The sequence below is a fragment of the Apteryx mantelli genome, chromosome 2 (assembly GCF_036417845.1).
Source record: "Apteryx mantelli isolate bAptMan1 chromosome 2, bAptMan1.hap1, whole genome shotgun sequence".
Lineage (NCBI taxonomy): Eukaryota > Metazoa > Chordata > Aves > Apterygiformes > Apterygidae > Apteryx > Apteryx mantelli.
In genome coordinates, this window is record NC_089979.1 from 173062521 (window position 1) to 173086356 (window position 23836).

Here is a 23836-nt window from a genome sequence, read left to right on the forward strand (position 1 = left end):
TCTTTCAGATGGAGAGAAGCCAGAATAAAATACAAATTAGGTTCTTCTGTTTGTCTTTTACTGCCACTAGGTGTTGGGGTACTCGGGAAAGACGCGCACACTGGAAACAGAATAATCTCTTCTTTTTTTTTTCTGGGTACTGCTTGTGTGGAAATCAGGTCTGGCATTTGCATCTTGAGCCCTTGGCCAGCGGGAGCCACTGGGAGCTTGTGTGCGGCTCTGTCCCTGCAGGCCTTGTTTTGGGGTGTTGAGGGGTGCTGCCTGCAGACACTGGCCATGCGTGGTGACAGCAGTTGCTCTGTTCCTTCCAGTCAGTTATGGCAGGAGATGGCATCTCTCTCATCGTTTCATTTCCCTTGGCGGGCTGCTTTTCTGAGGGACTGCTAGTAATGATATTCCCTTCCCACTGGTTGGGGTCCCTCCTTCCAGCAGATGCTGAACTGTCCCTCTTCTCTTCTGCCTGCCTGCGCCAGCCCTGCCTCTCATTCCAGTACCAGGGACATCTTTTCTGGAAGTAGTTTGATGCTCAAGGCTGATATTTTGGAAATGGCTGCTGCTTGTCTGGTCTCCTGACAGTCCAGCGAGTTCATTGCAATTGCTGGGAGAGAAGAGGAGCCTGGTGATCACATCCTCCATCTGTCCAGGAGGACTTTTTCCTCCTGTTGTGAGGTGGTGGCCAGTGTCCTTACCTTAGTGATTGTGCCAGTTTCTCAAACTGGCAGAGCTCTGAGATAGTGGTGCTGTGTGAGCGGTTTTGATGTCCTTGCACAGTGGAGGTTCCTCTTCATGAAGCAATTCTTGAACTAGCCAGAGGCCCTGTTTCTTTTCTTTTTACTCCATAGCGGTGCCTGGTGCCACAGAGTATATTGTTCCCTTGCTCTCTGCTTTGATGGGAGCTGTAGTAAAAGGTCAGCTGGTGGTCAGGGTTTTCCACAAGCAGTTATGAACGTGCTGGATGTGTCCATCAGGTCTGTGACTCTAAGTAATTTGTTCAGCATCTCTCTGGTCTTCTGAGATACCGGAGGGCCAGGATCAACCCTTGGGAGCCCTGAGCTCTCTGTCTGAGCTCAGGGTGCCCTCAGGGATTTCAGAGCCGTTCTGTTCCTTGGACCTTTCCCAGCAACTCACGGGAAGTCAGTCTGCTTTTGGCATCAGTTTAAAGGCACCTGAGATCCTGGAGGGCCCTGTAGTCCCCTAGGAAAGCTCTTGTTTATCTGCTGGTTCGAGTTCTCTCCGTCTGTGCCCTGCCCGCACCCCTGACGAGGCGAGCAGGTCTGATGGGTTTGGGTGCTCCACAACCTGGCCTTACCTTCCACTTTGCTCCCTTTTGGCAGCTGCCTGCCCTTTACCTCCAGGGTAAAGGGTGTGGGTGGGAGTTTCTTGGGCCAGTGGATTCTTGCAGCACTCAGAGTTATTCCCCCTGATTTCCTTATTGTTCCTACTCCTTTCTCCATCTTTCTTCAGGGACTCTGAGATGCCTTTAGGAGTACCCCCAGGCTGTGGGATCCGTACCCCCAGGCTCCGTTGCCTGTTTGCTGTGGGATGGAAGTTTGTCTTTCTGCCAGGGAACTCATTCCCAGACGCTGGCAGGAGGTAACACAGGCACCCCACGCTGAATCTTTGCAGGCTGGTAGAGTGAGCTGCCAGGTCCCCTGGCCTTTCTGAGCACGTCGCTGGGTCCCTCTGTGCTGCCCGCGTGCCCCGCTCTGCTGATCTCCCTTCTTGGGACAGTGCATCCCAATTTAACAGTTTCACTCTGGTTGGCCTTGGTCTACAGCACTGCATAGTGTCCTCAGTGGAAAAAAAGAAGAGGTTTATTTATCAAGACTTTAGTTAAGGAGAGCAGTACTAGAAACTTTGCAAGTGAAATGAAACACAAACTGCAGTTAAGCTGTGCTCAGTAACAGGAACTTTTCTTGCCTGTTGCAGCATGTTTCCCCAAAGTGCAGTCAGCATGTGCTTTGGCAGCTCAAGCAACGGGCATTTGCATTTCCTTGTGGAAGCCTACATCCAGGAGCTAATTCAGCTCAAGATGTGCTCCACTGTGATTTCGTGGTCTGTACGCTTCTCTGGTTTCTTCCCTGTTTCTGTGCAAATGCTGAGTCAGTGTCTTCTGTTTGTTCGCACTCTGCCCTTCAGAGCCCTTCCCAAAATTTCACTCCCTTGTTCCACCTCATGCCTTTTTTTGACAAAAGTTAATACAGTTTAACTTCACCTGAGTTATTCCCTGCTCAAGTGCCCTATAGCACAGTTGACATTCTTTGAAGTACACAATTATCCACCCACTGCACACTAATGCGAAGGATTTGGCCTGCATGTGTTTTGCTAAGCTTACAACTTCCACTGCGTTCTTTGATTTTGATGGAGTCTACTCGTGGTTGTTTACGTACATCAGCAGAATAGCTGCCAGGAGCAAAAATGAACTATTTGCCCAAGCATGTCCTCTTGTCCCGGTTCTCCCCCATCTCTGTGATGTGTTTTGGGTTCCTGGATTCCTCCTGAGCATTCTGCTTCAGCTGAGCAATGTGATGGTTCAGGTTTGGCTACAGAGCCAGAGCCTGCACTGCTGCCTGCATTTCACAGTTCCTCCTCTGCCCTCAGCTCTCGCTGGATGGTGCCAGCTCCCACACTACCCTTTGTAGCTTGATGTGAGACAACCTTGAGCCCCAACACCTTTCCTGAGGCTTGGGTGTCCATGGGATGCCGGCATGCTCAATTGCTTGTCTTCGTTGCCCTGCAAGAAAGACAGTCCTTGACTTGTCCTCAACACTAGGCAAATCTATAGGGTAAAGAAAATGGAGTTTTATTCTAGCAAGGCAAAAATTGAAAACAAGGTTACAGGAAGTATGTAGAATATAAAACACAATTTAGCAAGATTCCTTCCTAGAAGCTTTAGTGTCCATCGCCTAGCATCCATAGGATTTGTCCCAAGTGCTGTGGCAGGGGTTCGAACTCTATAGCATCTTCTGAACTGAATCCTTCTCTCAGTTATAGCTTCATAAATGTACTGACTGAGGTACTGAAATATTCAGAGCTTAGCTGGGAGAGTGTGTTTTGGACGCCTGGCTGCCTTGTCTAGCTCACCTACTTGGACAGCAAGCCTCTGTACTGCAGCTTTGACCATCTCTTCCCTCACACATTGAATCTTTTTCTTGTTTTTGACATATTTCACATATTATGCATCAAATACTGATTATGCAGGCTTTATTATGCCTCATCGTGAATGTAAGCTGTCCCAGTGAATTCTCTTCAGCTCGGTAGCTCTAGCTTTCTGCATCTGTTCTTTCGTCACTACATTTGCAGAATACTTCTTCATGCAGTGTTTTGTCTGTGGTTTGCAGGAATTGTCTCTGATTAATGGTTCAGAAGTCACTGGCAGGATGGCATCTCTCTTTGCTTCTCCATGTCCTTGAAGGTCCCCCCTCCTCTAGGGCTGGGCGGCAGCAATCTGTCTTTCAGCAGGGTTTGTCAGCTGCGTGGCCTCAGGAGGGTCCCCTTGGCTACGTTCGCTTCTCTGCCCAGAGCACCCAGCCTCTTCTACACGCAGAGAAGTGTAAGCAGACCAGACTCCCACTCATTCTGCATTTCATGGCGCCAGAAGCTTTCCTGTCTCCGGATGGATTTCAGACGCTCCGAGTCTCACACTTGCAGGGAAACCACCTGCTCACAGCAAGGCTTTGCTGAAAGCTGCAGGGCTGCGCAGCCTCCTGCTCCTCGTTTTGAGCTGTGCTTGCCGTTGGGCTGACAGCAGGCAGCGTTTCAACCCAGCAGATCGCATGTGGTGCAAGGTCCCTTTCCCCTCTGAGTGGTGAGTGGTGAGTCCCCTCTCAAAAGAAGTTCTCTTTCGTGTGTCTTCTCCCCCTTTCCCTGATGAAAGATCAGGCAGGATGTAGCCTGAGTGCAAGTTGCACTCTTTTTCTAGGAGAGGGGTATGTTGTTCACAGTTGCTGGTCTGCCTGTACAACCCCTTTCACACTTCTAACATTTCTTAACTTCTGGTCGTAGAAGGCTCAGACCCTGCCAGGTACAGAGTGTGCACATAGGTGTTTTCTTGCTGAGCATCGCTGGTGGATCCTTGCTCTACATGTGCCCAGGGCATCCTTCTCTAAGGAGATTCTGTTTGTTCAGCTGGGATCCACGGGGACTGCTGCGTTCTTCTTGGTCCTTTTGTAGACTGCCTTCTTGGTGGCTGTTACTTCAAGCCAGAAGATAAGTACACTGCAAGTTTGGTAGTCATTTAGTGCTTTGAGGTGTTGCAAGGGGCAGAGGGATGTTCGGCCTGTGCCTCAGGTTCCCCTGTAAGACGGATTCTTTCTTCCAGCCATGCCAGTCCACTTCTGCCTGGCTTTTTTCCTAGGCCCAGGTGGGATTTGGGTTTTGTTTCAGTGTTATTCACTGTTACCCAGGGTGGACATAACCATTCTGGTAGTGGCCCTTTTGTGTGTTATCCCATTGCAGTGTTTTAGGAACTGGTGCCTTTCCTACCAGCCATGATCCATCTGAATCCTAGCACATGAACTGAGAGGAGCTAGGTTGCTTTCTGCAAGGTGTGCCAGAGCTCTCTTAGCCTTTTAGAGGCAGTTTCTGCAACATATTTTTGAAATACTGTTCAAAGATCAGCAGAACTGCCAAACGGAGCTGAGGCTGCCATGCGCTTTGTCACGGTATGGTGTCCTGGGCTGCAGATTTGAAATGGTTTTTTGTGAATGTTGCTCCTTGGAACCTCCTGCAAGCTCCCTTTCAGGTCATCGTCTGTAGAGCGTGCATGGGCTAAATGGGAGTGAACCTGTCTAAAATAAATATGTCTCCGAGATGTCTGCACAAGCTAGATGGTTAGACTTTCCCTTCCCCCTGGAGTCAAGCTAGTTAGTGAAGACACAGCAGGTTTTCCCACATGTTCTCAGACACCGGGGCCACTGCAGCTAGGGTTGCAGTGGCTGCTGCTGTCAGAGTCCACGGGTGCGAGAGGTGTGTGCTACCCTTAAGGCTGGATAGACCTCTCAACAGCAGCAGTAGAGACATGCTCTACTTACAGTATGAGCTCGGCTTGTGGCGCCCTGTGCCTCAGGACGTTGGAAAGGCCAGGACCTGAGCTGTGAGGTTGTACATCTACCATGGCATCATAGCTGTCTTGGTGAGGCTGGAAAGGAACCGTGTGGGACTTAAGAGTCCAGGCAGGCGTTGGGTTATCTTGTTGCTTTATGTTTGACAGCCTTTGTGGAAAGGAGGATTCTCCCCAGCAGATTGTCAGAGGATTAGCTACGCTGGTCCTGTGTTTTGAGAGATACCATGCTGAGTTGTCCCCAGCCGCCCCCCTCTGAGAAGACACGCAGCTGCAGTCGCTAAGGGCTGCCTGGTTCATAGCTGCCTCCGTGCCTTCGGCACCAGACCCTTTGTCTGGAAATGCTTCCCTGAGATCCTGGACTACAGCTGACAGAGTAAAGTGTCCCTGTGTAATTACCGCTTTTCGCTATTCATTTCAAAATTTTAGCATTTTACCAGCAGAAAAGCTAAAGCACGGGGAAGGGAAACAGCTTTCCCGAGATGCCCGACTGGGCAGCGGCAGTGCGAGGAGCACCATGTCTCCCGCAGCCCAGTCGGGTGCTCTCCTTCCTTGCCCCTAGCTGTGAGGCTGCGTGCCCGTGCAAGGACCTTCCTGCCCGCCCCGTCCCATGGTGAGCGGTCCTGCCTCAGGGCAGCCTCCAGTCTCCGTGTGACTCATCCTGCTCTCGTTCTGCCCTAGGCCACCAATGGTGGAGGAGCTTTTAGTGACTACTCCTCCTCTGTGCCCTCCACACCTAGCATCAGCCAGCGGGAACTACGGATTGAGACCATCGCTGCCTCCAATACACCCACCCCCATTCGCAAGCAGTCCAAGCGGCGCTCCAACATATTCACGGTAAGTGACACAGGGGCAGGAGGAGCTTTGGGTCGAGCTTTCTCTGAACCAGGCGAGCAGAGGGGAAGGGAGGCTGTCGGCAGCGATCTCGCCCCCGGGCTTTCGCGCGTTAGTCTCCAGGTGACGATGTGCTCTGGCCCGGGGAGGGATAGGTGGCAGGGGACGCCTGCACGTGCGGGAGCGCTGCCTGGAGGAGCGAGCGCGTGCGGGAGGGAGGAAGCCTTTCCAAATGGGTGGGGACCGTGATGCTGAGCAGTGTTTTCTGCACGTGCGTGTGCATGGGTGAGTGAGCGAGAGCAAGCTCGTGCAGGGATGTCTGTAGGGTAAGCTGGTGTGCGCGTGTGTGTGAAGTGTGCGCGTGCATGAGCAGAGTTCCCCGATTTTTCCTGGGGGGAGAGTTTTGCTTCCTGCTGTGCGTGCCCAGCGCCAGCGACCCTCTGCGGTTCCTCTCCCTGGGGCCATTCCCCCCAGAGCATGGAGTGAGGCCCCTGGAGCCTGGGCACCCTGTCTGGTACCAGCTGTGCCCTGGCAGATGGTGCTGTGCAGAGCTCAGCACGTGGCACCGGGCCCCGCTCACCGTAGCACCCAAACCCCGCGTCAGCGCGACCTGAGCGGCGCGCCTGGGAATTGCCGTGGGGCGGGGAGGGAGGGCAGCGATGGACTGAGGTACGAGGGAGCCAGCAAAAGCCCTGGGGACCCAGGTGGTGCAGGGCGCGTTTGCCGCTGTTACCTCTGCTAGCTGAATTTGAAGCCTGCCTCTTAGCACGCTCTCGCACCACGCACACGCCTCCTCGGCCGGGGTGCGCGCAGTCCTGCCCACAGACCTGCCCTCGCTGTTAGCGCAGCCCACAAATCGGCCCTCGCTGTTAGTGCACATGTCCTCCCCGTCCCCATGTCTAGCGTAGATATCCTCTGTTCCCCCCGTAAATGTGCTCCTGTCCCTCTGGTACCCGTATAAACGTACTGGGCTCGTGCCCTCTCTCCTTCCCGTGTAAGTGTGCTTTTCAGCCACCATTGCTCTCAGTACACCTGTGTCCGCTGTCTATGGAACTGGCCACCACAAAATCCTTGTACCTGTTGCACCATGTTATCCTGTGTGAACAGCTGCCATTGCCCTGATCCCAGACGCATAAAAATTCGCAATATCCCATACCCCATCTCCCTGTCGTTGCACTATCGACACCCAAAATCCCCCTGACTCGTGCTCTGAGTGTACGCGTTTCCCCCAGCTTTTGACATCCTGAAAGCATCTGCTCTGACGTCCTGAATGCTCTGTGCTCGCCTCACTGCATCTCATGCGTACCTGCCCTGCTCCCAGTCCTCTGAATGCACATGTCCCCGTCCCTCCGCAGTGCACATAACCCCCCCCCCCGGCCCCTTTGCTCCCTGGCAGATAGGCTTTTCCCCCTGCCAACCCCCTCGCAACACGCCGTTCCTTGCCGTGGATCCGCTGCTCCTGACGCATGGTTGTTTCCTCACTAGCCCTTCCCTCCTCTGTGTGCTCGCGCCTGCCTGAAGATGCCCTGTAGGTCTCCTGTTGTCAGTGGTCGTGCTTGGTGTCGCACCTCAGTTCTGACGGATGCTTTTCCCTCCCCGCCGTTTCTCTCGCTCATGCTTGCTGCTGCGCACCGGTGCGGGCGGGCGCTCATGCACTGCCACCCATCCTTCCGCTCGCCTGCGCCCACGGGTTCTGGACTCGCCGTCAGCTCATGTTCACGCTCTCGCTCCTCCCAGAGCCAGCCAGTGCCACGCTCGGCCGCTTGGTCTGGGCACGTGCTCACGGGGGGAGGAGGAGGGCTCGCTGTGGGGCTTACGCTTGTTATTCGCTGTGGACGTCATCATCCGTCTCAGGCTCTCACGTGCTCGCTCATTCTGGGCTCAGGCTTGCTCACTTCCGCTGTGGGGCTCACCGTGCTCATCCTCGCCGCAGTGCCGGGGCTCACGCTCACGCTCGCTTGCTCCCGTGCTGGTGCGCATACATGGCTCACATCGAAGGCTTCACCCCATTCGGTCGTGGCAGCAGCAGCAGCAGCTCCAGGCAGAACTGATCCGCCACCTCCTCCTGCAGCGGGGCAGGGCCAGCAAGGAAGGGACGGGAAGGCTCTTTTTCTTCCTTTAGTTTTTCCCAGGCAGGCAGTGTAAGTTTAGCCAGCAGCTGTCCCCGTGCCTGCGCTGCTGGGGACCACGGCACACCCCCTCCCCGGCAGGGCCCTCCGGGTGGGTGCGCGGGGCTGCCGCGGTCCCGGCTGTGTTGCGCTGCGCTCCGCTCGGGGAGCAGCCGCAGCCCGCGCGGCCGCGCTCCTGGTGCCACGCCAGGCGCCTGGCGTGTTCCCTGGAGCTTCGTTTCCAAGCCTCCGCCTCCTCCTCCTCCTCCTGCTCCTGCTCCTCTCCTGCTCTACTCGCTCCCCTCCTGCTCCCTGCCCGCACACCCGCACGCCTCCGGCGCAGGCAGCGGGGTCTGCGTGTCGGAGACCGCCAGGTGGAGACAGACTCCCGTCCGCGGTGCCGCCGCGGTCGGTGCCCGCTAGCCGGGAGCCCAGCCCCGGCTCAGACTGCTGCTGCCTCCGCTCCACGCTCAGCGGCCTGTCTGTCTGTCTGCCCGTCTCCTCTGACGCCCCGTCACTGACAGACTCGTGTCCGTGTTCTGAGTATAACTTGCCAAACTCTTTATTCTTTCGATATTTGCAGATATGTGCCACTGTTTCCAACTTTTCATCAACAAAAAGGCCTTTCCAACTCCTTCCAAATTAGAAGATCCAGGTGGTTACACACGGCACCTCTGTACAAATTCTCTCACTTTTCATTGCCTCTCCAGGGCCGGATAAGGGATGGGCACTGGGATTGATCTAAGATTAGAGGCTCGCCCGCCCTCCAGCCAGCATGGGTCCCCCTCTCGGAGACACGCAGGAGCCTTTTAAATCCCCCCAATGTAAAGTCTAGGAAGCGCTGAGACGGCCTGCGCCTGCACTTTAAGCTGGGACATTTCTGGGCCTGCTGGATGCTGTCTAGGCACTTTCCATGTTCGGGGATGCCAGGCGGACGACCCTCATGGGATGGGAAGACCTGCAGACCCGCCGGGACCGGGGCGACGGCAGCGAGTGGAGCTGGATGGGCCAAAAGACGCTTTGCTGCTGCCTGCGGGAGCTGCTGTTAGCGCCTGCCGCTAGCACCCAGCTCCTTCCTCCCTACTGCATCTCCTGCAGCCTGCATGGACTCCTGCTCCTCCTCCTCCTCCTCCTCCTCGCAGCAGAGCAGCCATCTGTGTCTCTTTAGTTTTCCTCTCTTTCAATCTCTTTGTTTTACTCTGGGCCCAAGAGCAAGTGAATTGGTGTCCCAGGCGCGTGGGGCTGCTGTCCCTTTCTAATCCAAAGCACACGGGGCACTCCCGGACCGAGGGGGTGTGTAGGACGCTCCAGAGAGACGCTGCCGCTGCCCTTCTGCCATTGTTGTGATTCTGAATGTATTGATTGTGCTCCATGCCGTGTATGACTTGATATTTTCCTCTGTCTTAAGCACTTTGAATGAGTTCCGCTCAACAGACTGTATATTTCATATTGTATTTATTGGAGTTTGCTCTCACCGCAGCCGCCTTCGGGGGCTGGCGGGTTTTGCTCTCAACTCTCTAGACGTATGATAGATATTTATTGTCCATGCTCTTTTGTAAGGGGCTGGTTATCTCTGCCCAGTGACCTGTGCTACTTTGTATGGTGCAAGTGTGTTAACAGAATAAATCTGTTGGATTAGTAGAGGTGTGAGTTCCTTTCACTGCCTTAGCCTCTCCTGCTTCCATCCATGCTCCACCTGCATCCCATGCCATTTCTGTCTGTCGCCATGTCCTGTGTGCCCCCGCGGGGGGGGGGGGACCCGAGGTAGCCCCGTGCTGCTAGGAAGATAGCCCTGCTGGAAGCTTTGGGGGGGCAGAGGAGAGCTGGGCAGCAGGCAGGTCCGGGGTGGCTAGGGCAGGAGCGTCCCTAGAGGGGAAGGGCGAGAGGCTGGCTTCTCCGCGCGCTGGGAGACCTCGCCCGGGGGAGAGCGGTCTGGTGTGGCCTGGTCTGCCGGCTCGCTGCGGGCGACGGGGGCTCTGCGCTTCCTTCTCCTGCCTCCCTGTGGCTAACGCACCTGTGTCTCTTCTCTTCCAGTCTCGAAAGGGCGCAGACCCGGAGCGGGAGAAGAAGGTGCCGGAGTGTAAAGCAGACAGTATCGGCAGCGGGCGGGCCATTCCCATGAAGCAGGTTGGATCCTCCTCCCTCCCACCCCATGCGAGAGCAAGCTTGGGGAGGTGCGGCGAGGCTTTGGGGTGTGGACTGGGGTGTCTTCCCGGGGCACAAGGCATGGGAGAGCATGAGCCGAGCGGAGCTGCGGGGTGCCCTCGTGGCGGGGCCGGGCGGGCAGGCGCTGCGCGTGCACGCCCGCGTGTCCCCCGGGAATGTCTGTCTCAGGCCCATTGTACGTTTCCATGCAATGTTGCTGCCATCAGCTCTGCGCTCGGGTGCGCGTGCAAGGCCACCCACCCACCCACCCGCGCGCGTGCGAGCGAGCGGACCCCGTGCTGCGTGGGCGTGCGGGCGTGCGGCTGGCCGGAGCGGGGCGACGGTGCTCCGGCTGGCAGAGCGCGTTCCAGCAGAGGGCATCCGAGCCCCACTTCGGCTCCCCGGCCGCCTGCTGCGATGCTCCTCCGTGGTGCTCCTCTCCTGCTCCCGCTCCCGCTCCCGCTCCCGCTCCCGCTGGCTGAGCTGCTCTCCGGGAGGGCAGGGAGGCTCTGCCCGTCGTGGGCAATGGGCAAGAAAGCAGCGAGCAGGGGGCCGTGCCCTGAGCCTTCACGAACCGGAGGGAGGCATCTGCTTGCCCAGGCAAAAGTGCCTTTTGCTCCTGCCTGCTGGGTTGCAGGGAGGCTCGAACCAGCTGGAACCCAGCCCTGCGGCGCTGCCCACCCCGGTGCCTGTCAGCTGGAGAGCAGCGATGGGGAATGCCCGGGCGCCCCGGCGGCATCTAAGCGCACCGAGCGGTATGGATTGATTAGATGGCGTTTCCGCTAGGGTTTTGCGATACTGCAATACCGGTGAGACTAATCCGTGCGCTGCTTTGCAGCACCTGGCGGTGCTGTGCCTCTGCCTTGCACCCCATGCCCCCATCACCATTCCCTTTTTCTTCCCGTGGCCCCACCTGGCCTCTCTCTTCCCTGTCTGGCTACGAACTGCCAGAGCTGAGCTGCTGCGCATGCGGGGCCCGTTCTGTCTCTGCATCCCGGGAGCGCTGGACGGCGGGGTGGGAGGGACATGACTGTGTCCTGTGCAGGTGCCACCTCTCCTGATACTGTCTGGTGCTGAGTTTTCACTGGGGAAAGAGATCCCCAGGGTCATGTAGTAATACTGTGAAAAAGGGCTGTTGTCCAGTGGCGCTAGGATGGTGTTGGGGGCAGTGCTGGGAGGAGCGGTGCTGGAGGAGGGCTCTGTTAGGGAGGGGAGCGTGCCGAAGGAGGGCTCTGGCCGGGAGGGAGCAGCGCTGGGAGAAACAAATGGTGTTGGCGGGGTTTGCAGGGGATCACACGTGGGGTTCTGGTTCCAGCGTGCCAAAGATTTGCACAGCCACAGCAGAAAGGGGCATATCCACTTCATGCCAGGCCATTTTCCTCCTGGTTGGAGCCTGGGATCAAGCCTCCTTTGACGATTTCTCCCACTGCTCGTATTGCCGGGGTGCCTGCCCCTCTGTCCACACAGTTTCCCTTATTTCTACGTGAAGCTGGCCGTCTCCGCACACCCTGCTGTGGGAACCGTGTAGTGGAGGTGACGAGCCTGCCCGCTCCAGCACCGTCCAACGCAGAGCTAGATGGTTGTGAGGTGCACAGTCCAAGCCCTGCCTCCACGCTATGCGTTGCAACTCTTTGGCTGTGAGTCAGCATGAGGCGCGAGTTGGTTTGTGGTGGCAGGACCTGTTTGCTCTGATTTGAGTCAGCCCGTGGTGTCAGGTGGGGGAAGCAACGGGCAGAAGTTCTGCAGTAAAGAAGGGACGGCTGAAAACAGGGCGGCTGAATCCTTGAGCTAGACCTGACCTGGGCCTCAAAATCACACAGCTGACAGACGAACTGGATGACTCCAGGAGGTCTGGTTGTTGGAGCGTTTCCATGGTCTTTGGTTTCTGGACCTTTGGGGTTCCTTTTTCCAGGATTTTCCTGGAACCAGCAGGGCAAGATGCTTTTTTTTAACCTGCTCCCAAGTGTCTGTGTGTTGCTAACTGGGCCTGACTTTGTCCAATCTGCTGGGCATGGCAGTATTTTAGAGCAGTTATTAAATCTTTCCTTGCTGTAGGCAGAGCAGCGCTATTACCATGTTGAACAGATGAAGTACTGAGAAAGAGAGACAGATAAAGGCCTAGGTCTGCAAAAACAGGCGTGCACTTAATTTCTGTGGATTGCAAGAAGAATTAGGTGCCAGATTACCTGACTGGTTCAGGGGCTAAGTGAAGTGACCAGTTTGTACAGCAGCACCTTGCCAGTAGACCCCGGAGCACAGTGTTGCCTTCTGAGATCCAGATCTCTGCCCAGTCTCAGGACTGGCACCTCTAACAGCCAAGGCTGCAGGGGGTGAATTTGCAGAGGAGATCCTTGCTGGGTTTTTTAGGGGAGCATGTAGTGATGCTGGGGGAAGCAGTGTTTTGTTGAAAAGGTAGGCTCTTGTTTATGCGAATGGTTCTCCCTCCTGGGCTCTGTGTGTTGCACCATTCTGGAGTTGTTGGCCCTTGGGCAACGTTAAGACCACAGAGCACTGCTGTGACCTGTCTCTTGAGATACTGGAGCTCTCTGAAATTGCTGCCCTCCCACTGCTTGAATTAAACAGTTGTTCTGCAGCATCTTAGGAAGGCACAGAGCTTTGTTCCTAAAGGAAAAAAGAGGCCAAGATCCTCACTGAGGTCGTGGGGTATGAGCTTTGTGTAAGCGTGTAGCGCAGGAGATCCAGACTAACAGAGAGCTGAAGTTCTCCACCATCCCTGCTGTGCTGTCAGCCCTTTGCCAGGCCATCCCTCCAGGACAGGGAGGGTTGACTTGGTACCACAAATGTGAAAAGGAGCAATGACTTTCTGAAGCCGTAGTTCCATACTACAAAGCATCAGGGCAGGTGGTGATGTCTCTGCTCTCTCATTGGGACCTACCCTTTCTGGAAGATTGTGCTGATCTGGTTGCGTGCCATCTCTTCGAAGGGCAGCAAAGAAGCAGGGCCTCTAGCTAGATTTACTCTTCAGTGTTGTGATGGTCCTACTTTGCCGTAAAGGAGCTGAGAAGCCAGTCATTTTGAGGGGAGTAGAGCGACAAACAGTGTGCCTGAGTGCTTGGCCATTTTTAGACTGCTTCCTGTTCCCCAACATATGCACTGCAGGGATGATGGCAACAAATACTGCATGTTTGGGGTGCTCCAGCCACTGATAGATAACCTTGGGAGTAGTTTGATCCCTGTGCTTGGCAGAACAAGGCTGATGCGTGCTTAAATTACCTAAAGATAATCCAAGTCAGCTGGTGATGCTGGACAGCTGTAGGTGCCCTGCAGTCTCCTTCCATGAATACCTGTGGCTGTGATCACTGTGACCAGTGCCCGATCTCTTCCTGGACTCTATGGGAAGAGGGCTGTGGTGCTACTGACTGCTGGCGGCCTGGTTTGGCCCTCAGTGCTTTAAGTTTCTGCAGAGAGCTGAATCTATGGCTGGGAAGGCCAACCCTGAGGTGAGAGGCTGGGTCGGTTGATGCAGAAAGGAGAAATGCCGGGTGGAGACTTTGCTTAACTGAAAAGGACTCTGAGAGGAGGTATGTTGCCATAGAGATGTGGCTGGATGGCTCCTGCTCATCTCCACCTTCTCCAGGACGATTGAGGACAACTCCTCTGGGCAACCTGCTTTTGTCTCCACTCACATCTAAAAAAGAGGGAAATGCCCAGTGGGACAGATGAGTCCAGCCACCATCCCATCTGTGTTGGGGCGCCTTTATGCCAAGGACAGCATCCTCCTCCCTCCGCAGGCTACAGAGACAGCCCGTGCCCCTGCTAGCAGGCAGTTCTGTGCCCCGGACTCAGAATCCCTTCGTTGTAATGTCCTTTTGGTGATGCGTGGGATCGGATGGTCTTGCACGGTGGGGTGAGCTTCTTCATAGCTGGACGCTTGTCTATGAGAATTGGGTTAATTGGGCCGGGAGGCCAAGCTTTCCCAGCTGGTTTTTGCTAGGAATAAACTCCTAATTGCACACGCACCAAATTCTTTTTCGGAATGCTGTGCTGAATGCATAGGCAGCCCAGGGGCCGTCAGGTCCCTGGCCCAGCTCAGTTTGGGCCATTCACTCCAGTAGGGCCCAAAGCGGGTGACTCCTCCTCCTTGGGAGCTGGGATCATGCTGGGAGCTTAGATTACATTTAAATTGCCATTTGCATTTTCCAATCAATACGCGACTTTACAATTAAGTTTGGTGTTAAAATTCTTAGCAAAAAGTGAGTGGAAGGGAGATTTGTGGAGTAAACGAGTCCTTTGGGGGCCATCGCTGCTCCCTGCTTCATTACGCTGCATATTGCTGCTGCTGCTTTTACTGTGCACCACCACAATCCGAACACAACACAGAGACAATCACACTGGCCAACAAAATGCAGGAAAAGAAAGGAAAAGTGGGGAGTGGAAGAAGGTTGGGCTCTCTTGCCTTTCGTCTCTGACACGTTCTTTCCTTCATCTGTGACAGTCGGGAAGAAACTTATGGAAGAGTTATTTCTTGTAAATCTTTCCATGAAAAATAGAGGGTGCCCGAGGTGCAGTAGTGTGCATGCGTCTGTGCGTGAGCAGTGTGCGGGGTCACCGTATGGGGGCCTGAGAAGCCACGGGCATTGGGTGCACAGGTGGAGCTACAGAGGTATGTTGGGGGGTGTGTGTGTGCGCACATGAGCTTACCAAATACATGCATGGAGGTGATGAGCTCTGCGGTGAGGATGAGCACGTTGGTGGAGATACTGTGCCTCCCCTCATCACCCACTTCCCTGCATTTCAGTCGGTTTTGTCCTCCTTGCCATTTCTCACTTTAATATCAACTGTTGTGGGGGTTTTGCTCCATTGCTCAGAAGACAGGAAAAAGAGTTCTCTAGATGCTGCTGGTCCAAATCTCCACATTTCATCAGCAAAAAGGAAAAGAAGTTGGGCTACAGAGTAAGTAACCTTGATGCAGTCAGCACAGCAACACCATCAAAACCTGAAATCCTCTCGGCTTCTGTCTCCAGCCTCTTAATCTCTAATACAGCAGTGAAGAACAAGTCTAACTGTCCCTGGATTCAGCTGTTTCTCACAAATGTTTGGCCTTAAGCACCCTCTTCCCCCAAAATTTTATTACATGTTTACTTAGATTGTTTAGTTGCTCCCAATTTCTCAGGAAAGTTTTGGACTCTCGTGCCTTCTGGGTTGAAAAATGAGCTGCTGGTGCTTGACTCTGCTTCCAGGTCTGGTTTTGCTTGTGTTTCAGTTTTTGAAGTTCCAGAACTGTGTGCTGAACTAATTGCAGCTGAACTCTTCTCTGCAGACAACACATTTTGGGGGCTTGACAGTGGATGCAGCAGTGTGAAGGGGTTGAATAGCTATTCTTGCAGCACCAAGTTGTATCGAGTTGAAGACATATTAAAGAGAACAGAGGCAGCTAGAATTTGTGGGCTGTAGTACGTGTTGGCAGATCAATCTTTAGAACTTACCAGTTTTAAAGCCAGAAGGGATCTTTCTGACCACACAGCCTTCCTGTATAACACAAGCCAGAGATTTCACCCAGTGACTTTGAACCAAACTTGTAGCTTCAGTCTGGTCTATGGCAGATTTGTTTGAAAGATAAATGTACAGTTTTCAAGTACAGAGAATCCACCATTTCTCTAGATTAGTTGTTGTAATATTAAATTAACTGCAAACATTTTGAGCGCTGTTTGTGCCCTGCTTTGGGTTTTTTTTATTTTTGTTTGTTTCCTCTGGCTTATGTCTCTAATTTAAAGATTCTCTTCGGGCTTTACTGTAAAAGACATGTTTCCAGATCATGAGTATCTTTCATTCTTCAGCGTGGCACCCAGATTGGGCTTAGTATCTATTAATAGTCTCATAAATCGTTCGTATAAAGAAACGATGGACGTGTGGTTCAGACGGGGCCCCTGCAGCTGGCTGCCGTGCAGCATGAACGTACCCTTTGGCTGTCTGACGGATCACTATTTGGAGAACAGCTTACCAACAGCACAGTGTACTTCTGGATTAGCTGCAACCTGTTTCCCTGCCAAGAAACCAACCAACAATATAGGTGTGGGGCCTGATAGAGAAGCTTGGAGTCCTGGGGTAGCTAGGGATTCAGAGGACAGGGGGTCAGGTGGGGATAGCGTGGTGGAGGAAGACTTTTGATGGTCCACTTACAGGCTTATGTTGGACGCTGCTATGAAATACTACTGCCGAGTTGCTCCATAGAGTAACCATGGTTGACTGGTACACAAATGGCTGGAAAGCCGTGCTCAGGTTGTTCGGTGGATGACTGTAAATGGTGAACTGAATGGGGACCCCACAGCCTGTCTTTAGCCTGATGTCATCTAGTGCATCTTCATCCATCTTCCTGACTGGGGTGATAGAATAGATTGCATGCTTATGAAGTGTGTAGGAGACACCAAGTTGGAAAGGCTACAAACAGGTTCATAGACAGGTCTGAAATTCAAAATGCTCTCGATAAACTGGAGAACACAGGACGTGATTCTAAAAGGACAAATCAAAGGCTTTGCATGTGAGTAGGAATAATCGTTTTCGTAGACCATGTGGGAAATGTATGGCCTGGTGCTAAAGAAAAAGATCTTGTCTGTAGTAGATCGGAACCAGAGTAAGGCCAGCCGTATCATGCTGTTTAAAAAATGCAAGTGTTGCACAGCATGCATGAGAGCATTGCTTACCAGACACATGAAGCAATCTTGCTTCTAGGCCTGATAAGGCCTCAGGTGGGCTACTGGGTCCGGTCTTGGACACTGCACTTCAGGCTCTGGAACTACTGGAGACCATCCAGAGGAGACCGGGTTAACGCTCTCAGAAGAATATTCTACAAAGCAAGAGTGACAACAAGTCCAGGGAAGGGACGACTGAAGGGAGACGTAATAGCAGTCTTCAGATATGTTAAAGGCTGCTGCAAAGGACATGGGACCGTTCGTTGAGACAGGGCAAGCCATGCGCTCCAGTTTCATCGAGGGAGGTGTAGGAAAACATTAGGAACAGATCTTTTGTGGGGGGAAATGGAACCTCGGTCACTGGCAGTTTCTACAAAAAGGTTGGAGTGACGTGGGCACAGCAGTGCTGCTGCGTGGCCTCTGAATGCTATATAGTATATAGTATAGTATATAGTATAGATATAGTATCACGCCTGGAGGTAGTATCATCTGCCTTGTCCAACCTGATAGTCCTCTGCTTCTACATTTCCAGGTTCAGTTACCTTCTTGACAGTGTTAACACTGGGAGCTCAGAGTCTGTTTAGTGGCGGTACTTTGCAGCCAAGAGAGCCAACCCTGTGAGATGATCTGGCAGTCTCTGCTCCTGGGTGCAGAACCTTGTATGAATTGTGCTAAAATCCATACTGTTCTCAAGAGCCCAGTTTGCCAAGTGATCTGAAGCAGTTTGTGTTAACAGCCAGTCACCACGATGATTTACTCCCTGCAGTTTCTATGTTTTCTTCAAGTTTTCTCACTGTGTGTTTTCCTTCAGCTCATCAGGTAAGACGTTGATTAAGTAGCATGGATCAAACACAGATTGCTTGGACCTATATACAAGTACTTCTTTGGGACATGGATTTGCCATTTATGATAACACCTTGTTGTCATTTATGATTACATTTTTTGACCTTTTACTTAACTGGTTTTTACTCCATATATTAATGGTGATAAGGATTTTATACAGTGTTATTTTAATGGTGTGTGCCAATCAGTTTAAATCCTTACAGAAGTCTAAAAATGCTGTGCCAACAGTTCCCTTTGTCATCAGATATTGGGTACTTACAAAAAGTAACATCGGACTTCTCTGATGACCTATTTCCATGTCAATTGGCATTAGTTATGCTGCTGTCCTTTCATTCTTTGCTGATTACTTGTTGTGTTGGCTTTTCCAGTTTTGCCCAGTATAAGCATCAAACTAACTGGCCGTAATTACAAGGGTCATTGCTTTTTCCCTTGCAGATCTTGGCAAGGCATGAGCTTTCAGACTGCTTCTGTGTTTTAAGGCATGTTAAAATCAGTACCTTTTAACCACTGCAAAATGAGCTCTTCAGCTGATTTTTTTTAGAACTCTTGAAGGCAAGTTATCAGATCTCGCCATCAAAACACTTCAGCTTTTGCCTTTCTGTTTTAACTTTCTCTCCCTTGTAAGAATAGCAGACATTTCCTTTTCACACTGATCGCTTCCCAAGTACTGAACAGAAGCGGTCATGGAGCACTTCTGCCTCTTCTGCATCATTTACTGTCGATTTCATGGTCATGTCCGTGCAGCATTGTTACCCCAGCGTGTGCCAAACCCTGCATCTTTTCTGGTGTGTTTTTCCATCGGGCAAGTGCAACAGACTCAGTCTCTAGGCAGTACGAAGGGGCCCCCAAATATGCCGAAGCTGGCAGGACAGAGATGCTCTGTCCAGGTTTTTGAGGACGTGCTGGCCTGGGGCCCAGATTTTTGCCACGTTAGGAACAGCCAGTCTTGATGTCTGTTCAGACAGTGCTTTTGGAGGGCTGGGCCCAACAGTTGGTAGATCCAGCTTTTTCCCAGACTCTGCTTTTCTTTCATACTTTTGTCTGCCTGTTCCGTCCTTTTCTCCCTGCCGACAGAATACTTGATGTTCTCTCCCCAGTCCCTGCTCCAGAGCCCTTGCGTCTAGCTTGTTGCCCTGTCCTTGTTCTCCAGACTCTCCACCTTCACTCTTACTCCTGTACCTGGTGTGTCATGGATTTCTGATAGAAGCAGATTTCCTGGGGGGGTCAGAGTTGGGGTGGGGAGAGGCTTAGGAGGTCCCGAGCTATTCTTTGAGATGCAAAGCTTTTTCTCTCCATAGATGGTGATAAAGCAAAGAAATCAGTCCCCAAATGGCTTTACCCATCCAGTGCAGCACAGAGCCAACGGAAAGTCACTGCTAGAGATTAAAGAGCCTAACTAACCATTTGGGGAAGTAGGGGACAGAAGGTTGAGTTCCTGAGTAGTTCGGAGATGTCACAAGATGACAGAGAAGGAATGAGCTGAGTGCTGGGAAATAAGGCGGGTGTAAGGGGTTCGTGGGAGGAGATAGCAATGGTTTGCAGCCCATTCTCTGTCTTGCTAAGATGTTTGTCTAAGACAAGCCTTGTGAATGTGAATGTTGTGCTCATGTGTTGTGCGTGGGGTAAACAGGAAGTCTGAATTCCCAAATCAAATGCTTTTACTATGACAGTTGGTTTAGATCGATGTAAGTTCTGGGATAGGGCCGTGGGAAACTGGAGGCTTTGGGGCATGGAAGCATGATTATTTTCAGGTCCGAGGTGTGTACTGTACCTGGAAATCACAGGATGGGTCTTGTGTAAAATCCTGATGGGGAAAGGGGGTGAACCATCTGTCCAGGACCTGCTCTAGCTCCTAAAATGTGTCCCTGGCTCCATCTGCTTGACATCCCTAAGCAAGGATTGCAAGCAGGCAATAGAATACTTGTCCCTTATGAGTCCAGTATCTTGGGGTGTTAACTCTGTTGGCCCCAGCGTGTCCCAAATTGCCCTTGCCTTGTCCATCCCTCTGCCTGTGCTTGTGGTGGTCAAAGATGGTCTGGGAGCACTGTGGTAACAAAGCTGGTGGTGAGACTGGCTTCTGCCTTGTGTTGGGACTGTCCTTCAGCCCAAGAAGAGCTGCGCTGAGGGAGTGGTTTGGGACAGCATAGTGTGTGATAGGTCCCTCAGAGGGTCTGGGGATCAGTGCTGGAATGTGGAGACCCTTGGCTCTGAGAATGAGGCTGTCTGGGGAGGCATGCTGGGAATGGTGGGGTAGGGGGTGCAGCCCTTTTCCTACTGGTCCCAGGGAAAATGCTGTTGGGAGGTCAATGTAGAAGATATTTTCTTGAGTCCGGATCTTCATGTCTCTTCCAAAACCAGTCTTATATGAGGGGCAGTTCTGGAGCTGAGGGGAGCGGTGCCTGGACCAACCAAGGTCTGAGACTCTTTACACTTCTCTTTTAGGGCATTCTCCTCAAGCGCAGTGGCAAGTCTCTCAACAAAGAGTGGAAGAAGAAGTATGTGACGCTGTGTGACAACGGAGTCCTCACCTACCACCCCAGCCTGCATGTAAGTGCTGCACTGGAGCTGGGCTGAGGGGCAGGGTGGGACGGAGCAGAGTGTCCTCCTTCATGCTGCGGCTGATGCTGCAGGCCCTCCTGCAGATGCCTCAGTTGCAGAGGGTTGCTTGGAAAGGGTTTGGCAGCAGGTGGAAGCCGCAGTCTCTCCTTGCAGCAGGACCCAAAGCAGGAGGTTCAGCACTATCCTCTACAGGACAGGCTTATTAAGCAGATTTGGTACATGTTATTTACCAGAGTCTGGAGAAAACCTCTTCCTTCTCATGAAAACTGTCTCTCTGCAGTGTCAAACTGGGTGGGAAAAGCTGCTGTCCGCGTAGAATTATGCTAAGTAAATGCATCTTTCTTTTCTCTTTCCCTTGCTTAGTCCATTAAAGCAGGGGTTGCTGCCTCCCTGCCTCTGGGGTGAGGAACAGGCGGAGAGCTCCTTGCAGCCATGTCTGATGGTGCCATTTGGGTGTGGAATAATTTTCCTGGCTGCTAGGTATTGGGTAATGGAGATGAGGTGCCTGTGCAGAGCCTGCCGAGCTGAGCTGTCACTCGATGCATCTCTGATCCCCTTCACTGCTTGGCTCAGGCACACAGCTGCCTCCCCATCCATCTCTGTCGCCTCCCCACTGTGGGGCTAATGACTTCTTCCCCATTCCCTCTTGAGCACAGTTTGCTGCCGAGACAGTGAGCCACGGACAGACACACCTGTGGCACTGCAGACCACGGTGCCTTCTGAGCAGAGGACATTGCTTTCGCGGGAGAGCGTAACAGCGGATGGGAAGGGTAGGCTGTCTGCAGAGCGGTTTAGCAGGATGCTGGAAAGCTCTCTGGGATGAAAGAGCAAAGAGCACCGGGCTCCAGCTCCTGTGCTCCCTCAGCCTTCCAGGGCCCTTGATTTGTCTCCGAACACCTCGGACACATGGGTATTTGAGTGCCCTGAGCCTCACAGCCTTTCTCCTCGCTTCGAACCCTGTGGCCCCAACTCATGGGCTTGCTATACTCAGTCCTCCAGGTCCTGAGCCCCTGAGCCTTTTAAGCCTCCTATTCTTAAACTTGAAAGCCAGTCATTGCATTTCCTTTCTGTAATTCATGGGACCTTTGAAAATGGTTTTTTCCTTTTAGTCTTTGGTCCCTGTACCACGTAATGTATTGTCTGGTTCTACAGTTTCCTAACTTTGTAATCCCATTTTTTGGCCTTTATAAAGTCAAATTGGGAGGGAGTGGCTGCTGCCTGCTCTGTGTGCACGTGTGTGTGTGTGTGTGCACGTGTGTGCGCACATGCATGCTCATGAGCGTGTGTGGGTGTATCATCTTTTCATTGGAGGCATCATAGGCCCTTGTTGCAATCAACTTAGACGGAGACTAATTTCTGGGGGGCTGTTGAACTGCTCACAACTGATGCTGCTACGCGCTGGGTTTCTCTCCTCTTTATACATTTCTTCCTTGGGGGTAATTGAGATTGATGTCACTACCTTTCCTTATTGAACTTCCTTCAGTGTTTCATTTCATTACTATATTTCCACAAGCAAAAATGTGGTTTGCTTCCACCTGGTGCTACTGGTGATCCACAGCCTATTGCTAAGAAAGGACCGAGATGGGCCTCTCCTCTCCTAGATTACACTGAAAGCTTTGAACCTTGCACCCAAGATATATATATCATCCTAAATGTTTACCTAGAGCGATGACTAATTCCTGGGGGACTACGGAACGCACAGCTGCTACCTGCCCAGCTCTGGCTCCTGCAAGGATGGGGAATCCTGCACGCTCTCTCCCTCACATTGCCGCCCTGAGAATTAGGACAAAGAGCAATGACAGCTACCTTCGTGTTATTTTTTTTCTGTGACATAGACAAACTCAGGCTTTGATGAACTGTGTGCAGTTCAGACTACCAGAGGCCCCTCTGCCTCGCCTTGCCTTCCCTCTGGGTATCTGGTTTGCCACCTACTTAGAGGGGACAGATGCAGGAAGACAGCCTGGAGGAAGAAAGAGTCCAGAAGATGATGTCGCATTATATCCTCCCCGTGGTGTGCCGTCTTCTAGAATGAATCAGGAGATGCTGCAGTGCTTTTGTCACCTGGTTTGTCTCCTGTGGCATCAGCCAAGTTTCCATGTCCTTTCACGGGACATCACAAAGCAGAGCTTGTTAGGATTGAACAGCCTGGGTCACTGCTCAAACCTGTGTTCCTGAGGAAGGACACGTCTTTCCATGCCACTTCCATTCATAGCAACAGCTGTCAGTCCCACAGGCAGGTAGTGAGGTAAGCTGCTGCCAAGAGCAAGTATGCAGGCTCCCCTGTCTAGGAGACACTCAGCATCCTGCACTTCACTGAGATGTTTAGTCCCAGCTTCACCCTTACCTTGTTCAGCACGAATCTGTGCTGCCATGTGTCTAGGGGATGGCAGAATCAGGGGTGCAGCAGAGACATCCCTGAGGACATGGCTGAATACTGAGGCAGGAGGATTTTTCCCAGCCCATGTCAGGACTGTTCAAGCCCCAGAGTGAAGGCCTTTTTGTGCTGCTTTTGCATTCCCAATGGCTTTTCCTTGGCATGATTCAGGGCAACTCCTGTCTAGACATCTCTTCTCTCGCATCTCCTTTTCATTCTGTCCCAGCATCTCCTGGGATCCCATGGACTAGCAGCCCTGACATTCTCCTTTTTCCTCCAGTAGGCATATCTTCCCCAAATGTGTCTGTGCCCCCGTGAGTAAGAACTACTTCATGGCTCTGTCTGAGTCATACTTCTGCTATTATCACCCAAAAGCTTCCTGACTGAGATAGTCATCTGCTTTTGTGTGTTTATCACTCTACCAGTTTCATGATCTATATCATGGCACCTCCACCCCCACTTTGAAGTTTCCTCACTGGGACTAGGGCTGGACTGTAGGTTTGCAGGGACGGGTTGAGTAGAAGAGCAGTCATGTGAGCTGGATCCAGTCTTGTAACTAAATGTTCCATAATTCCTTGAAGAAAATGTGTCTGACTTGACTAACAGCTTGGACCTTTGCTTGGGTCCTACAGAGCTGTGTATTGCTACTTTCAGATGCCGCCTCTGCCTCTTCTCTGGAATAGTTAACAGTTTTAGAGACTTTGTAAGCAAGACGACTGGCGCTGGAGCTGTGAATAGCAGCTCTGGCTGAAGGCAGGAGCGTTTGGGGTGCCTGATCCCTGGATTCAGCACAGCTTTCCTTGTTGCCTCTGTATTTTTTTTTATCTTTATGTGAATGTGTTCAGTGAGAAGAAAAGAACAAGTTTTATGAAAAGACCGGTGTGGTTTCATATCACTTTCCCAAAGCCTTGGAGAGTAAACGCTTCTGCTCGGGAGGAAAGCGTATGTGGTTCAGCCCAGCTTCACTGGCCAGGCTGCGCTGTGCTGCGCGGAGCTAGAGAGAAAGCATCTCCCATTTTGCAGCCAGTGGAGCCATTCACACAATCACCTTCTGTTAATTCTATCTGCAACATCAATTAAATTGTTTGTAGAAACTAATTGAATGTGGCTTAATCACACATCTTAATAGCTTTCCACGCTTTGAACTCGTTGTTAATTCCAGTAATAAAATGAAATGAGAGAACTGGCTGGGTAATTAGCGAGGAGGCTTGGGAAGAAATTGCTGTTTTATAGCATGTAATAAAAGCAGTGCGCTGGTGAC

General features: G+C 52.3%; 1 protein-coding gene across 2 annotated transcripts in view; it reads left to right on the forward strand.

Moving 5' to 3' along the window:
• The window catches only part of AGAP3 (ArfGAP with GTPase domain, ankyrin repeat and PH domain 3), a 159447-nt gene that overhangs the window by 85203 nt on the left and 50408 nt on the right, over positions 1-23836 (forward strand). For both annotated transcript variants that reach the window (XM_067292137.1, XM_067292138.1), the window contains exons 8-10: positions 5744-5899; positions 10039-10131; positions 20085-20189. In XM_067292137.1, the coding sequence (XP_067148238.1) occupies positions 5744-5899; positions 10039-10131; positions 20085-20189 (354 nt within the window). The remainder of the gene's footprint in view (positions 1-5743; positions 5900-10038; positions 10132-20084; positions 20190-23836) is intronic.